Source organism: Felis catus, chromosome D1 (genome assembly GCF_018350175.1).
Source record: "Felis catus isolate Fca126 chromosome D1, F.catus_Fca126_mat1.0, whole genome shotgun sequence".
Classification (NCBI taxonomy): Eukaryota; Metazoa; Chordata; class Mammalia; order Carnivora; family Felidae; genus Felis; species Felis catus.
The window spans coordinates 107,894,870-107,909,663 of NC_058377.1; the positions used below are offsets into that span (position 1 = coordinate 107,894,870).

Here is a 14,794-nt window from a genome sequence, read left to right on the forward strand (position 1 = left end):
AGAAGAATAAGACTGCATGACACATGATAATGTCATGAAATTCACATGTGAGTATCCATAAAGTTTTAGTGGAACACAACCACGCTCGATTAAGTACTGTCTGGGAGCTGTTGGAAGGTGGGGAGCTGTTGCCCCAAATAATTGTTTCGTGGCCATTTACAGAAAGTTTGCCAACTCTTATTCTACAGGGTTGGCCACCCAAGCCCTCTGACATCATAGGTGATTTAAAGGATACCGACAGGTAATTATAATTCTATTTTAGCCTTACTAGGGAGGGGGACTCTACTGCAATCTAATAAAGGCAGCCTGAAGCAAGGGCAACCACCCTGACCTGAGAGCCAGGGGCCTGGATTCCAGTCCCAGCTCTGTGTGGCCTCAGGCAAGTCACTGTTCTTCCAAGAGCCTGTTTTATCCCCGGTAACCTGGAGTTGGGGTGGTAGGTGGTACAGTCCATTTACCTGGAAGGGACTAAGGAACAGCCTCCTAGGTAATTTTGGGAAGTACTGGGAAGGTTCCATTCAAGGCAGATTAATAGGAAAATGTGGAATGAATCAAGAGATTAACCTTTCTCCCATAATAGGCCAGGGGCAGTGTTATGTTCATCCAACATTTATTAAATTAATAATAATTAAAACGAGAGGGGTGCCTGGGTGGCTCAGTCAGTTAAACGTACAACCAGCTTCGGCCCAGGTCAGGATCTCAAGGTCTGTGAGTTCGAGCCCTGCATTGGAGCCCCACATCAAGCTCTGTGCTGACAGCTCAGAGCCTGGAGCCTGCTTCAAATTCTGTGTCTTCCTCTCTCTCTCTGCCCCTCCCCCGCTCACTCATGCAGGCTCCCTAGCGTGCAGTCTCTCTCTCTCTCAAAGTAATAAATAAACGTTAAAAACATTTTTTTAATAATTAAAATGATAGGGGCGCCTGGGTGGCTCAGTCGGTTGGGTGTCCGACTTTGGCTCAGGGCATGATCTCGATGTCTGTGAGTTTGAGCCCCGTCTCAGGCTCTATGCCGACAGCCTGGAGCCCAGAGCCTGCTTTGGATTCTGTGTCTCCCTCTCTCTCTGTTCCTCCCTGGCTTGCACTCTGTCTCTCTCTCTCAAAAATAAATTAAGATTTTTTTTTTAAAAATTAAATAATTAAAATGATAGACACCATGAATTGAGCCTGTGTGATGTCCTGGGCCCTGGGCTTGTCACTTTATACGCATTACTTCGTCTGTTCTTCACTATGTCCTTGGTGGTAGGTACTATTAATATCCCCATTTTACAGGAGAGGAAAACTGAGGCCTTGTGTGTAAATGCCTGTGGAGCAAGTGAATGAACAAGCATCACTTCTCCCAAAGGCAGTGGGAGCGGAAGGGTGTATACTGGAGTCTAGGAAAAGTCCTGAAGTCCAGACTTGGAGAGGCAACTATTCCCCTGCTGTGGGAACAGGGTGCATCACGTGCAAAGGTTGGGGACACAGAACCATTCCCAGCATCTAGGCCCTCAGTCTGGGTGGCTGTTTCTTAGGCCAGCTTCCCTCCAGGGAGGCTGCACTCACGTCTGTGCCACAGCACAGTGTCTGTGCCACAGCAGAGGAATAACTAGGACTTAGAAGGGCACAAAGGTCTTTCATGCTGCCTCCTGCAACGTGCCATGAGATCCACAGAAGACCAACTCCAAAGATGTAGTCATTCCGCAACCTGACCCAGGCCTTGGAGTAGGAGCTGAATGAGAGAATAAGTAGTACAGAGTAAAGAGAGAGAGAACAGAGTAAAGAGGATGGTGTTCTCTCAGGACGGGGCCTCACAGGGGTATTCCTGGGATGAAGATCCAGGGCACGGTTCCTCTCCACAGAGAGAAAAGGGAGAGGGTCAGGATTTGTGGGACCCCTTGGGGACTTCTCCATATTAGATTAGGTAGAAACTCATCAGGCAAACTGGGTGCTGTAGGCCTCAGGGGCCCTGGGGTTGAGGCTCTCCCTTCCCCAGGGATGGTCCACCCAGAAGAAATCCCTCAGGGAAATCCCTCAATGGGGTCTTGATAGGTGTAGATGGGATCATGGAAGATAGCCTGGGGGCTGTGCCTTTGACTGGGTCCACGGTGGAGGGCTTGGATTTGGCATTTTGTCTGATCCGTGGTAAAATGCACATAACAAATTTTACTACCTTAGCCATTTCTGAGCATACAGTAGTGTTAAAGATATTCACACTGTGAACTTTATCGTCTTGCAAAACTGAAACTCTATACGCATTAAACAATACCAAAATGGGTGAATTGTATAGTATGTGAGTGGTATCTCAATAATGATGATTTAAAAAATGATAATGTTGGGGCTCCTGGGTGGCTCAGTTGGTTAAGCAACAGACTTTGGCTCAGGTCATGATCTCACGGTTCGTGAGTTTGAGCCCCACATCGGGCTCTGTGCTGACAGCTCAGAGCCTGGAGCCTGCTTCAGATTCTGTGTGTGTGCGCGCGCGTGCGTGCGTGCGTGTGTGTGTGTGTGTGTGTGTGTCTGCTCCTCCCCCACTCACGCTCTGTCTCTCTCTCTCTCTCTCTCTCTCAAAAATGAATAAACATTTTTAAAAAATTAAAAATAAATAAATAAATAAATAAAAATAATGTTTACCCCATAACCTCCAGGTGACACTGTATCTATTTTGAGACCCAATTCAAATGTGACGTCTTGTAAGAAGTCTTACCTCTTCCACCATTCAATCCCCAATATCCTCAAATGGAGCATAGTACCCTTTATATAAAGTATAAACCCTCCACAGTCATTCTGGCCTGGAGACCCTCAGAGTTCAGGGTCCTAGCCCAGGGAGCCAAGGATGGGAGGCTGGAGGTGGTGCCCTCTTGACTCAGGCTGGGAGGCCTGTGGTTCCAGCTTTTGATGACAGACTCCGTGACCTTGGGCAAAGCACTTCTCTTCTCTGGGCGTGGGGGTCCTCACTTGGCTGTAGAAGGCTCCGTGGGCCTGTTGTCCCCCAGTTTTTTTCTGCAGGGATGTGGGACAAGGCTTCACTTCCTGAGCCTGGGAGGTGAGCAAGGAGGAAATTATGGGTTTCCATTTGACAGACGAGGACACCAAGGGTCAGGTGGATAAGGCCTGCTGAAGATTTCTGAGCAAGGGATTGCTGGCCAGCTCTCAAGCCATACAGCCCTGTAACCCCATCTGGCTAATCCATGGGCTTTGCTTTCTGTTGCACCAGCAGGTGGGCACCCGGGCTCCCTCTGTAGCAGGGAAGATGGCTGCTAAGGTATAAGGCAGAATGAGAAGACTCTGAAAATTGCCCCAGTCCCCTCCCTGACCTCGGTGTCCATTCTTATTGCCCATTGCTGCTGCTTACATGGACCGGTTAGTTGTTCATCCAGGCAAAACTTCTGGGTGGAGATTTCACAGTGCAGTGTAGGGGATGGAGTTCAGAGAAATAAAAGAGTGTTGGGGTCTAGGGTCCTAAGAAGGAGACCCAGGACTGCAGGCCAGGAACTTTTGGCCAGAATGCCAAACTTTTGAAATCCCACCTGTACCTTGGATACCTACAGTAAGGTTTTGAACAAGAGACCCCACTAGCACATCTTAGGGCCCAGAGGGGCTAAGGGAGGTCTGTCCAGGAGGCCAGCTTGCCTGGGGTGGGGTGGCAGCGCCAGGCGGCACCTTCTGTTCTGATGCTTTGCCATTCCAAGGCTGGCCCTTTAAACCCCAGACCATGATGTCACCATAGACAGCAAAGGACGGGAGGGGGACTGCAGGCCTAAGGATGGACTGCATTTCCCAGCAGTCTTGAATGCACCACACCTCTCCCAGCAGGCTCTTGCTCACTGCAGATTATTAACCAGTTCAGTGCCAGTTTCCTAGTGGGTTCACAAGTGTCCTGCCATTCTGGGGTGAGGGTGGGATTCCCATGGGGGTGAAATGCCTGGAGCACAGAGGGAGCAGGCCAAATCTTTGCTTCTGGTATAGGATCGGGCCTCTTTCCTGCCAGGGTCCCAACATCACCCCCAGCTTCTCGATGCAGACTCCTGAGTCCTCTCTTCCTAGGTAGTCTCCCTTCTAGAACCCGGGAGCCTAGCCCCAGCTGGACGTCATCCCGCTCTGCTTAAGCTTTGACCCCAGGACCGTGCAGGCACTACTCCTTTGCTCCGGCAGCCCCCTTTAAGCGGTGCGGGGACTACATCTCCCAGCGGCCCCCGGGAACATCCTGACGCAGCCCCCCCCCCCCCCCCCCCGCAACTACCCAGCCCTCAGGGAGGTGCGGGCCGGGCGGGGGGAGGTGACTTGATGTCATCCTGAGCAGCTGGGCGGCGGGTGCCGGTGCGCCCAGAGCCGGGGCTCCCGCGGCGTCGCGTCGTGCTGGGTCGGGTCCCACGACTTGAGGAGAGGTCCGCGCGCTGCTCGGGTCAGCCCAGAGCGTGCCAGCCGTCCGCACCCCGACCAGGGGCTGAGCTGGGGGCATGCTCCGGCCCCTCCGGAGCCGAAGAGAGAACCCGGGAGCGCCGCCACCCAGCGCCAGCGCCCGGAGCGGAACCTCTGCGAAGGAGCCCTGATCGGCGGCCCCCTCCCCACCCGCAGTCCCCTGTGGTCGGGGACGGAAGTCTGGGCTTCTGAGAAGTGAGTGTCCCCGCACCGGGAGGCAGATGAGATTTGCGGGGCAAGGAAGGAGGAGGTGGGGTGGGGAAGGATGCCAGGTTTTAGGAGGGAGGGGGGTGTGTGGGATTAGGGACCCCATTCTTGGGGAAGTCGCTGGTGGCCTGTATTAGTGGAGCAGAAGGGGGCCCCATGCTGTTAGGGGCCAGGGATGAGGATGGGGTTTCCCCATTCTGGGTAGGGACTGGAGAGGGATTGTTTTGGAGCCTGGGGCCTTTAGGTCTAGGAGAAGGTGGGATATGCTCCTGTGGGAATGGGCTGCACCTGTATTTAGGGTCTGGGCAAAGGTAGGAGGGAATAGAAGACTGGAGCAGCCGCACACGCGGTCTTTCTGGGAAGAACTGACAGGCTCTCTCTGTCTCTCTTGCTGATGTCTCTGCCTTGACTTCATTTTCAAAAGAACCAGGGTGGGAACTCTAACTGGACTCTTCGGGAACCCCAGGACCTGAGGCCTGAGCCATCCTCCTCTCTACTCTGCTGCCCCCCAGGACTGGGCAGTTGCCGAAGGCCCTGGGGGGGGGCCCAGACTGTGGTTGTGTGCCCCCCCCCCGCCCCAGGATGGGCCCAAGTTAGTCAGCCTCACCTCATTCGGCATCCTCCGGGCCCAGAGGGAACCCCAGGGGCCCCGAAGGCTTGACCCACCGCCTGGCCACCATGGAGACAAAGCTGCCCCCTGCGAGCACCCCCACCAGCCCCTCTTCCCCTGGGCTGTCGCCTGTGCCCCCACCCGACAAGGTGGACGGCTTCTCCCGCCGTTCCCTCCGCAGGGCCCGGCCCCGGCGCTCCCACAGCTCCTCTCAGTTCCGCTATCAGAGCAACCAGCAAGAGCTCACTCCACTGCCCCTGCTCAAAGGTGAGCCCTGCGGCTGGCTGCCAGGGTACCCGAGTCCCAGAGCGGGCAAGCGACGCTGCGGCGGGTAGTGAGAAGCAGCTGGCCACTGTGATCAGAGGGTTTAGATGGCTCCTTCTGGGCTGGGGACTCCAGCACTGGAGATGACCCCCACCCCCAGCGCTCCAGCCCTCTGCTGACGCATAGCCTGACTGGCCTGTCATCCTTGGAGGTGGGGCATCTGGAAGTGGCACCACCCTGGGGGGGCAGACCACGGCCGAGGGTGGGGCCCACAGTCTGGGTTCCAGGAGGCTACCGCCAGGGTCCTGGAGCAGGTGCTCAGCACAGCTCCCTGCGATCACCACGTAGGGTCCTCACCTCTGGGCCACGGGGCTCGACTGGCTGAGCCAGAGGGTACCCTGGAGATCCTCAGCACCCACCCTCCTTCTCATCTCTGGCTCTTAGAACAGAGTGCCACCTATGAAAGGGTGGCATGGTTGTTTTGGGCACCCGTGGCAAGCCCGGGCATCCAGGGTCTCTTACCTTGCTTTGAGTCAGGCCATCCTGCTCTCTGAGCCTGGGTTAGGAAGAGAAGCAGCTCCTTTATCCTGCAGGAATGGAGGGTGGGACAGGAGGCATTTGCTGTCTGCAAAGAGTGGAGGATGACACGAGCATTGGGGCTGGGGGCAGGGGGAGGCTGCTCTATGGATTAGGAAGGTTAGTCCATGCCCAGAGCTGTGGTAACCGGCGCGCAGGCTCAGCCCCCTCCCTTCTCCCCAGATGTGCCAGCCTCTGAGCTGCACGAGCTGTTGAGCCGGAAGCTGGCCCAATGTGGGGTGATGTTTGACTTCTTGGACTGTGTGGCTGACCTGAAGGGGAAGGAGGTGAAGCGGGCAGCGCTCAATGAGCTGGTGGAGTGTGTGGGGAGCACCCGGGGGGTCCTCATTGAGCCTGTCTACCCTGACATCATCCGCATGGTAAGCACCTGCCTGGCTCCCGGCCTCTGGGGGAGGGCTTGGGGGACATGGAACCCTACTGACCTGCCTGTGCTCCCCTTTTTCTGCAAAGGATAACCCCATGCTCTTTGGCTTAGCTTCAGGGCCTACATCTTCCTCCCCTCCTCCCCGCAGCCCTGCTGCATCTGGCCAGTGTAGGTCCCTCGGTGCCTCCTGGGCCTGTCCCACCCTGCACTTTCACTTATGCTCTCCTGACGCCTGGCGTGCATTCCCATCGTGTCCCTTGTTGCCATGGCCTAGCTCAGGTGCAGCCTCTTCTCAGTGAAGAGAAGCGTCTCCGTGTCCAGGCTAGACACCTCCTTTTCTGCTGACTAGGATGTCCGTAGACCTTATTGCTTAACATCTTGTCAGCCCCGCTGGACTCCAGTACCCGATAGAGGGCAGGGATGTGACTTGTTTATCCCTGGGTCCCCAGCCCCCAACCCAGGGCTTCCATATGTTCAGGTCATGATCGCTGAGGAGTGAATTGCTTGCCCGGGGCAGGTGCTGAGGCTCGTTAGACCTTTGGATAAGGGACCTCCTGGCTTTTCTGCCTTTGAGGGCTCTTCCTAAAAGAACCCTGCCCCTGCCCTTCAGATCTCAGTGAATATCTTCCGGACCCTGCCACCCAGTGAGAACCCTGAATTTGATCCTGAAGAGGATGAGCCCAACCTTGAGCCTTCCTGGCCACATCTGCAGGTATGGGGGCTGGGGAAGGCAGGGAGCTGAGTTTCAGTAGAGGGGGGGATGGCCTCCTAGACTGGCAGAGGGCGGGTAGGGGGAGGAGGGAGGCTGTTCCTGAAGTCACCTTTTTGTCTTTCCCCTCTCTCAGCTGGTATATGAGTTTTTCCTGCGTTTCTTGGAGAGCCCAGACTTCCAACCCTCTGTGGCCAAGAGATATGTGGATCAAAAGTTTGTCCTGATGGTGAAGTGGGGAGCCCAGGCCGGGTGGTGCCATGGGACAGGGGCAGGCTCTCTGAGGGGTGTGGGGATAGGATGGGAGCAACCTGGGCTTGGCCTCTCCCCTGACCCCTGACCCTGGGTCCCCCAGCTCCTGGAGCTATTTGATAGTGAGGACCCCCGGGAGCGTGAGTACCTCAAGACCATCCTGCACCGGGTCTATGGCAAGTTCCTGGGGCTCCGGGCCTACATCCGCAAACAGTGCAGCCACATCTTCCTCCGGTGGGTGCCTGCTGCCTGCCCAGCTGAGACCTGGGGAGGGAGGGGAGCTGCAGGGGAGAAGACAGAGGCAAAGGCTCCCATGAGGTCAGCAGGGAAAGGGTATTTATTTCCATTTTACAGATGAAAAAAATAGAGGCTGAGGGAGATGAAGCAGTTTGCAGGGACTCGGTCAGTCCCGGGAGCCTAGGAGCCTAGGATCCAAATCTTTTGATCTTTATTGTGCTGGACCATAAAGACCCAAATGAAGAGATTCTTTCTGCAAATGTGTATTGAGTAATGATGCCCACTGGGCATCAGGGGGCCCCATGGGTCTGGACAAGGGTAGGAAGGAGTTGAGATTGGCTTTGGAGCTAGGTGGCCTGTTTTGAGTTTGGTTCAAATGTTTGGGTGACTGTGGGCGAATCATTTAGGTTCTCCCATCTCTAAAATGGGAATGCCAGCTACACTAACCCAGGGACAGTCATCACGATGAAACAAGGCAGTGCTTCCAAAGCACACAGCATATAGCTCCTTGACCAAGGCTGAAACATTTGTTCTTGTTGTTATTAGCTACAGAATAGGTGAGACCTGATCCCCGTCCTCCAGGAGTTGTAGTTCAATAATAATCCTGCTTATTAACTTTGGGGCGGTTGTCATCAAACTGCCGAGCCTCGATTTCTTTATCTGTTTAATGGATCTAATAAACCCTATCTCTCAGGATCATTTTGAGAAGTCCATAGCACAGACTAGATGCTCTTAGTGTCTGTTATTCATTGGGTTGAAAGGCATGAAGAGTGAAGGATGCAGCCTGGGTGCCTGCTGACTGGATGGGGGGCCAGAAAATGAGAATTAGGGTCTGGGGGAGAAAGAGAAGAGTTGGAATGCTTCCTAGAAGAGAGATTTGAGCACCAGCGGTTGGGCTGAGGAGGGTGATTCACCTGTGGGTGTGGATCTCAGTGGGGCGTGGTTTGGGGTGTTGGGAAGGGAGCTCAGCCTCTGGGTTGGGAGACAGTTGGATTAGTGTGCAGGATGGGGTGGCAGGCAGGATAGCTGAGAAGGGGCTGGGCCTGCTCCGACCTCTCTGAGCCCTTCCGCATCCTTCTCTTTCTCTTGCAGGTTCATCTATGAACTCGAGCACTTCAATGGTGTGGCTGAGCTGCTGGAGATCTTAGGAAGGTGATTCTCTCTGGGCCTCAGCCGGAGCATCAGGATTCTGGGAGGAAAGACTGAGGCCCGGTCTTCTGAGCCCTCCTCCTCTCTTCTGCCCCCACCTCAGCATCATCAATGGCTTTGCGCTGCCCCTGAAGACCGAGCACAAGCAGTTCCTGGTCCGGGTCCTGATTCCCCTGCACTCTGTCAAGTCACTGTCTGTCTTTCATGCCCAGGTGAGGCCCAGGCCTGGCCCTGCCACAGCAGAGAGATCCTGACACAGTCAGGGCAGCCATCCGGTCATCCGGGTCAGCCCAACATTTTGCTCCAGCCACACACTAAGTCCTGAACTCATGGGATCCTCCCTCCCTTACCTTCTTTTCCTTTACTAATTCTGTTCCGTCTACCTTGGAGAATTTCCATGACGCTTTAAGGCTGATCTCAGACATCAGCTCTGTGAAGACTTCCCAGCCCTTTCCCTCCTGACCTGCCCTAGGCAGGATTAAACTCTTCTCTTGCCACGGTCCCACAGATTGTGATACAGATTTCAATTATGGAAGCTTTTGTAAAATGTATAAGGACTGGTGTGCTGAATGTTCCTCCTGGGTGAACACGGTTATGTCCCTGCACACAGAGCACGGTGTCTGGCACATCATAGGTAGTCAGTCAATAAACGTTTAGTGACGAGAGAGTAGACACAGTAAGTGAGCAGACATCTGGCCTCCCGTCCTGGTCCCCTCCTGACCCCAGTCCTCCTTCTCTCCACCCACCCGCCTCCCCCCTCAGCTGGCATACTGTGTGGTGCAGTTCCTGGAGAAAGACGCCACCTTGACAGAGCACGTGAGTACCTCTGGGGGGGCAAGGCAGGCCCCACCCCTGCAGGTCTGACTCCTCTCTGCCTCAACTCCCACAGGTGATCCGGGGGCTGCTCAAATACTGGCCAAAAACCTGTACCCAGAAGGAGGTACGAAGAAGGGCTTTGATGCCCACCAGGGGGAGGGATCAGGAGGGCTGTTTCTGGAGGGCGGTCAAATGCGTGTGTGTGTGTGGGGGGGGAGATGGGAACTGCCGTGTCCTGTGTCCCTACCTCCAGGTGATGTTTCTGGGGGAGATGGAAGAGATTCTTGATGTCATCGAGCCTTCCCAGTTTGTGAAGATCCAGGAACCCCTCTTCAAGCAGGTGGCCCGCTGTGTGTCTAGCCCCCATTTCCAGGTATGGGGTCTGAACAGGTAAGAGTGGGAGCCAGGGTAGGGACTAGGAGGGCTGGCCAGTCGAACAAACACCGCTCCCTGCGCCCTCAGTGTCTCCTCTGGACCCTCCAGGGTCTGGTGACGGGGACATGCTGGACTTCGGGTCAGGAGACCTAGGGTCAGGCTTCAGCTGTACTCCCGAGGGGCTAAGGGGTCACAGGCAATCACTGCGCCACTTGAATCTGACGAAGCTTCCTCATCTGTGAAGGGGACCACAGGGATCTCCTCCCCAGACGGTGATGAGGTCTGAGAACTACGTAGTGCAAACCTATTTCGTAAGCTGCAGTGTGCTCCAGAATGGGTTGTGATCCCTGCTCCCTCTTCTTAGTGGCTTTTGATTTCATCAGTCCCACTCCAGGGCACAGCCAGGCGGTTCCACTTCTCAGGCTGGCCATAACTGCTCTTTTCCTGCACGTGTGTGCAGACTGTCTCCCTCAATCTTATGAGCCTCAATCTGGTGGAAGTCAGTTCTTCTCACAGTGACTCTGGTACTTAAATTTATCAAACACCTCATTTGATGGTTACAGCAGCCCCGGGTGGGGGGAGAGAGCTATTATGAGCCCCATTTTACAGATGAGAAAACTGAGGCTGAGAGGTTAAACGCCTCACCCTAGGTCATACGTCCCATGTGTAGTGGAGCTAGGATTCAACCCTGAGCGTTGGACTCCAAACCCAGTGTTCTTTTCTCCTCACTGCGTTGCCTCCTCCAGTGGGTCAGATGAGCTGAGGCAGAGCTCCCTGGGTTTTGAGGTGGGGGTGGACACCGGGCCCTGGCACACGCAGGGAAGCCATTACCAGGCGCCCACTCTGCCACCTTGCTGCCCTGCCCCCAGGTTGCAGAGCGGGCTCTGTATTTCTGGAACAACGAGTATATCCTGAGCCTCATTGAGGACAACTGCCACACTGTGCTGCCTGCTGTGTTTGGGACCCTCTACCAAGTCTCTAAGGAACACTGGAATCAGTGAGTGCCCAGGCCTTGACCCACCCCACAGAAGCTGGTTCCAGAGTTGGCCAGTCCAGATGTGGGATGACTCCTAGCTGGAGAGGGTCAGGGATGGTAAAGGGGGCAGGGAGAGAGCAGTGCCTGCGGTGTTCACGGCTGCATGCTGTCTGGGACAGGCAGAGTCCTAGAGAGGGAGGTGGCGCCTAACTGAAGTTCTTCTCTTCCCCTCCCCCTTCGCTGGACCCTGCTAAGAACCATCGTATCTCTGATCTACAATGTGCTCAAGACATTCATGGAGATGAATGGAAAGCTGTTTGATGAGCTCACAGCCTCCTACAAGCTAGAGAAGCAGCAGTGAGTGTCGGGCTGGGCATGGGGGGAGAGGGGACAAAAGCAGGAAGGAGCTAGCTCCTCGTGGTGGGAGGGAGCCTAAGAGGACGGCCCCACACCCTATCTGATCAGATGTTTAGTGTCCCTGTGTTCCTGCCAAGTGCCGGGCCATCCACGCCCAGCCCCCCACTGCCTCCTCCAGTCGTGCTCCCACGTCCTTCCAGGTATGGAGCTTCCTCCCCTTCAGCTTCACCACCGCAGACCGGGGCCAGTTTCCCAATGCCCTCTGCCCTAAGTGGAAGGTTCCCATACAGCCCCTTTACAGCGGGGGTGGTGGTAAGGGAGGCTGGACTATAGAGCGGCCCGGGTATGGGAGCTGCCTCACCCTCTCTCCCCAGGGAGCAGCAGAAGGCCCGGGAGCGTCAGGAGCTATGGCAAGGCCTGGAGGAGCTACGGCTACGCCGGTTACAGGGGACCCAAGGGGCCAAAGAGGCCCCCCTCCAGCGGCTTACACCCCAGGTGGCCACCAGTGGGGGTCAGAGCTAGAGATGCCCTAGAAGGGGAAGAGCTAAATTCGGAGCTCTCGGTCCCTCCATCCCCTCTCCTGCCCAGGGGCCCAGAGAGACACACACCTACCCCTGGCCTTGCCAGAGCGGGCCTGGAGGGCTCCCTGCCTGGCCCGGCATGGGCAGCTTTTGCTATGGGAAGAGGAGGAGAGATGGTGGTCCTGGCAACAGAACTCTCAGGCCTTTGTGGCAGGACTCGACCAGGGCAGGCTTGACCAGGAAGCTGCCATCAGGGACTGCACCTGCCCCGCAAAGCTGGGCTCCAGACTGCAGGCAGGTTCCCACCCCGGCTCCTGCCTAGAGCAAGGGCACTTAGCCCCTTGTCTGCCCTGCCTCGTGCCAGCACGAGGTCCTTTCTCACCCCACCATGGGATCCATGGTCTATTTATTCTCCCCAGCTCACCCCCAACACAGAGGCTGTCCTGGGCCTGGGGCATTTTCTTTCCCTCCTCTCCCTCACCCTGTACTTCCTTGTCCCCTTTTTATTTATTGGGCAGGGGGAGGGGTGAGGGCATAGGCAGAAGAGATTCCCCGTGTCCTAGGGTGGGGGGGGTGTCACAGTTACCATGGTCTGTCCCCCTTCCCCTGCCTGGGGGTAGACTTAATAAAGAGAGAAACTTGAGAATTGCTTGCTTTATTTAGGGATAGGGACAAAGAATGGAGTGAAATGATTGGATAGGCTGGTTACGAGGCCAGGCAGAGGCAGGGGAGAGAGAGAAACTCCCCTCTTCTCTGGAGGTGACAATCACGGACTCTTAAGAGAGCTGGAGCTGTTGTCCTCAACGAGGCTCAGGATATTTGGGATATACTCCAACTCAAACCCTCTGACCAAGGGGGAGGAGGAAGGGAAGGGAGGGGCTAGTAGCGCGAGAGGCGACACATGTCACACTGGCAGGCCCTGGCCGTGAAGATCTCCAGCTCCTCCCTCCGGTCCCCCCCACACTGCAGCTGCACCTTTACCTGTGGGAGAAGGGGGTCCATGTTCCATTCGCCTTCCTTGGGCCATCTTAGATCCCCATCTCCTCTGGTCTCTCCCCACCCCCAATCAGCCACTACTGGGCTAGGCCTTCTCACCTTCTTCAGGCCACTGATGGTACAGCACTGAGAGACAGAGGTGACGTTATGTCGATAGCCACTGGCCACCAGCACAGAGTACCGGGAAGGGAAGGCGCTAGACTCACAGTGTCCCACACAAGCCTGTGCCACATGGGAGCCCTGGCAGGTGCCTTGGCGGTCACTTCGCACTGTCACGTTGAAGGCTAGAAGGAGACAGGCAAGTGGCAGACGGAGCCTCTGCAAAGCCTCGCCTAGCTCCTGTTGCGGGAACCTCAGGGGGGTCCACTGAGGGTGCTGCCTGACCTTCGGTCCAGTCCATCAGCTGTTTGCTCCCACCCAGCTTTCTGCTCCCGGGGTTACTCACGGTGCAAGTGGCAGCCTGGGATGGCCACCTGCCGACCCCAGCCTTCGGTGACTGCCAGGACCAGCAGGCAGAGGAGCAGCATTTGGGGGGATGCCATGGGTATCTGAAACACAGCGGGTAAAGAGCGGGCTCTAGATCAGCGTGCGGGTGGGAGGGGGGGCTCTTTACTGTGTGCCTCCAGGTGAATGAGCCAGGGTTGGGCCGCTCTTTCTGCTTGGGGTGAGGCAAGCCTGTGAGCGGGGCTGTCTTTTCCCTGTATCCGTCTTTGGGCGCATGTGTGTGTCTGCCTGGGGGTCTCTCTTGCTGGGTGGAAGTGTGAGCAGCTGTCAGCTCGCTGCAGTGATTCTCCCCTGGAATTTCTTCTACCATCGGAGCACAAACATCTGCCTCCCTCCATCTGCCCCACTCGCAGTCCCCAGGTCCTCCCCGGGCTCCTCCTGCCTCAGGAGGCTTACCACTTCCAAGGCCCAGGAACTGAGTGGCTTGCCGAGCGGGTTCCTCAGGTCCTCTGTGGGTCTCCAGACGGTGCTGGCTCTCCGGATTTTTATTTGCCAGCTTTCTGGAGCCACGCCCTCTTGGGGATCAGCTTTCATGCCTGCCTCCCTGCCAGAGGCCTTAGAGCAAATCCCACCTGGGAGATCCAGCTCTTCTCTGAGGTGCGGTCCTCAGAGAATGGCTTCTGCCGCTTTCTGCTGTCTGAGGTCCAGGGCTGGGGGAAGTGAGATGTGGAAAAAAGCCCACCAACTGGTGGAATGGGTGGCTTGTAGGTAGGCAGCTGGGGAGAGAGGGCTCAAGACCGGGCCGAGTTGTGGGCTGAGGGTTCTCTTCTTTGCCGTGTGACCGTGGACAGGACATTCCCCTGTTCAGGGCCTTGCCATCCCGAACTTAAAGCTCCTAAGCTCCTCCCAGGTTATCCTTTAGCCACTGCAGAGGGACAAGGGAAATGACACCAGTCAGGGCCTCCTGAGATATGCTTGGTGGCAGAGTTGGGGGCAACGGAGGGTTCCAAGTCCATCTTTAAAGCTTCACTTTCACTGTCAGGTGGATGACTTCTCATCCTGGGGGTCAGCCACAGAGTGGGGATCCCCTTAGTTCCTGGAACGACAGGGTCCTGACTCCTAGAACAGTCTGGAGCTGTCAACCCCAGTAAATCCCATTGTTTAGTCCAGCTCTGGCTCTGGTCTTATAGGTAAAGCAGCTAAGTCTTCGAGAAGGAAAGCTACTAAAAATCACACAGCTAGTTAACATCAGGCTAAATCTGCTATCCACACATGGTGCTAAATTACACTTGGGGCAAGAATGTGGCAAGTTGGAAAAGCTCCCCATCAGCAGTAGCTGCAGGACATCAGGAAGAAGCCTACGGTGATTTGGCCCCTTACACCCCAGGGCCACTACTTCACTGATTTGCTCAGAAAGGCAGAGCCCGCCACACAGACTGCCATGGCCTGAAGGTGCTCGAGAGCTCACTGGATCTCCCCTTCGGTGTTCAGATGAGAAAATCAGAACCAGAGAGGGAGGTGATTT

General features: G+C 55.8%; 3 protein-coding genes across 16 annotated transcripts in view; 1 reads left to right on the forward strand and 2 right to left on the reverse strand.

The window, feature by feature from the left end:
- Positions 1-4,221: 4,221 nt before the first annotated feature.
- Positions 4,222-12,472, forward strand: PPP2R5B (protein phosphatase 2 regulatory subunit B'beta). Of its 4 annotated transcripts, none has more exons than XM_045039519.1 (15): positions 4,222-4,590; positions 5,027-5,479; positions 6,236-6,432; positions 7,048-7,149; positions 7,283-7,375; positions 7,502-7,632; positions 8,728-8,787; positions 8,888-8,996; positions 9,547-9,600; positions 9,674-9,724; positions 9,854-9,973; positions 10,845-10,972; positions 11,195-11,308; positions 11,417-11,508; positions 11,683-12,472. In XM_045039519.1, exons 2-15 carry the CDS (start codon positions 5,281-5,283, stop codon positions 12,063-12,065), a joined length of 1,833 nt encoding a protein of 610 aa, XP_044895454.1. In that variant the 5' UTR covers positions 4,222-4,590; positions 5,027-5,280; the 3' UTR covers positions 12,066-12,472. The 4 variants fall into 4 exon arrangements, with proteins under 4 accessions (XP_044895454.1, XP_044895455.1, XP_044895456.1 ...); XM_045039520.1 differs by having other exon boundaries at positions 4,223-4,590; positions 11,207-11,308; XM_045039521.1 differs by lacking the exon at positions 11,417-11,508 and having other exon boundaries at positions 4,225-4,590; positions 11,683-11,983.
- On the reverse strand, positions 12,469-13,875 carry GPHA2 (glycoprotein hormone subunit alpha 2). Its single transcript, XM_011287010.3, has 4 exons — positions 13,726-13,875; positions 13,271-13,373; positions 12,925-13,109; positions 12,469-12,810 (listed from the first exon to the last, which is right to left on the reverse strand). Exons 1-4 carry the CDS (start codon positions 13,861-13,863, stop codon positions 12,709-12,711), a joined length of 528 nt encoding a protein of 175 aa, XP_011285312.1. The 5' UTR covers positions 13,864-13,875; the 3' UTR covers positions 12,469-12,708.
- A 181-nt stretch (positions 13,876-14,056) lies between these two features.
- MAJIN (membrane anchored junction protein) overlaps positions 14,057-14,794 on the reverse strand; it is a 28,268-nt gene continuing 27,530 nt past the window's right edge. For 9 of the 11 annotated variants that reach the window (XM_023240035.2, XM_019812660.3, XM_019812659.3 and 6 more), the window contains one exon: positions 14,057-14,194. In XM_023240035.2, coding sequence (XP_023095803.2) covers positions 14,188-14,194 — 7 coding nt within the window. In that variant the 3' untranslated portion in view covers positions 14,057-14,187. Of the gene's footprint in view, positions 14,195-14,343; positions 14,366-14,794 lie in introns of those variants that run through there. The other 2 variants (XM_045039524.1, XM_045039522.1) reach the window with 2 other exon arrangements.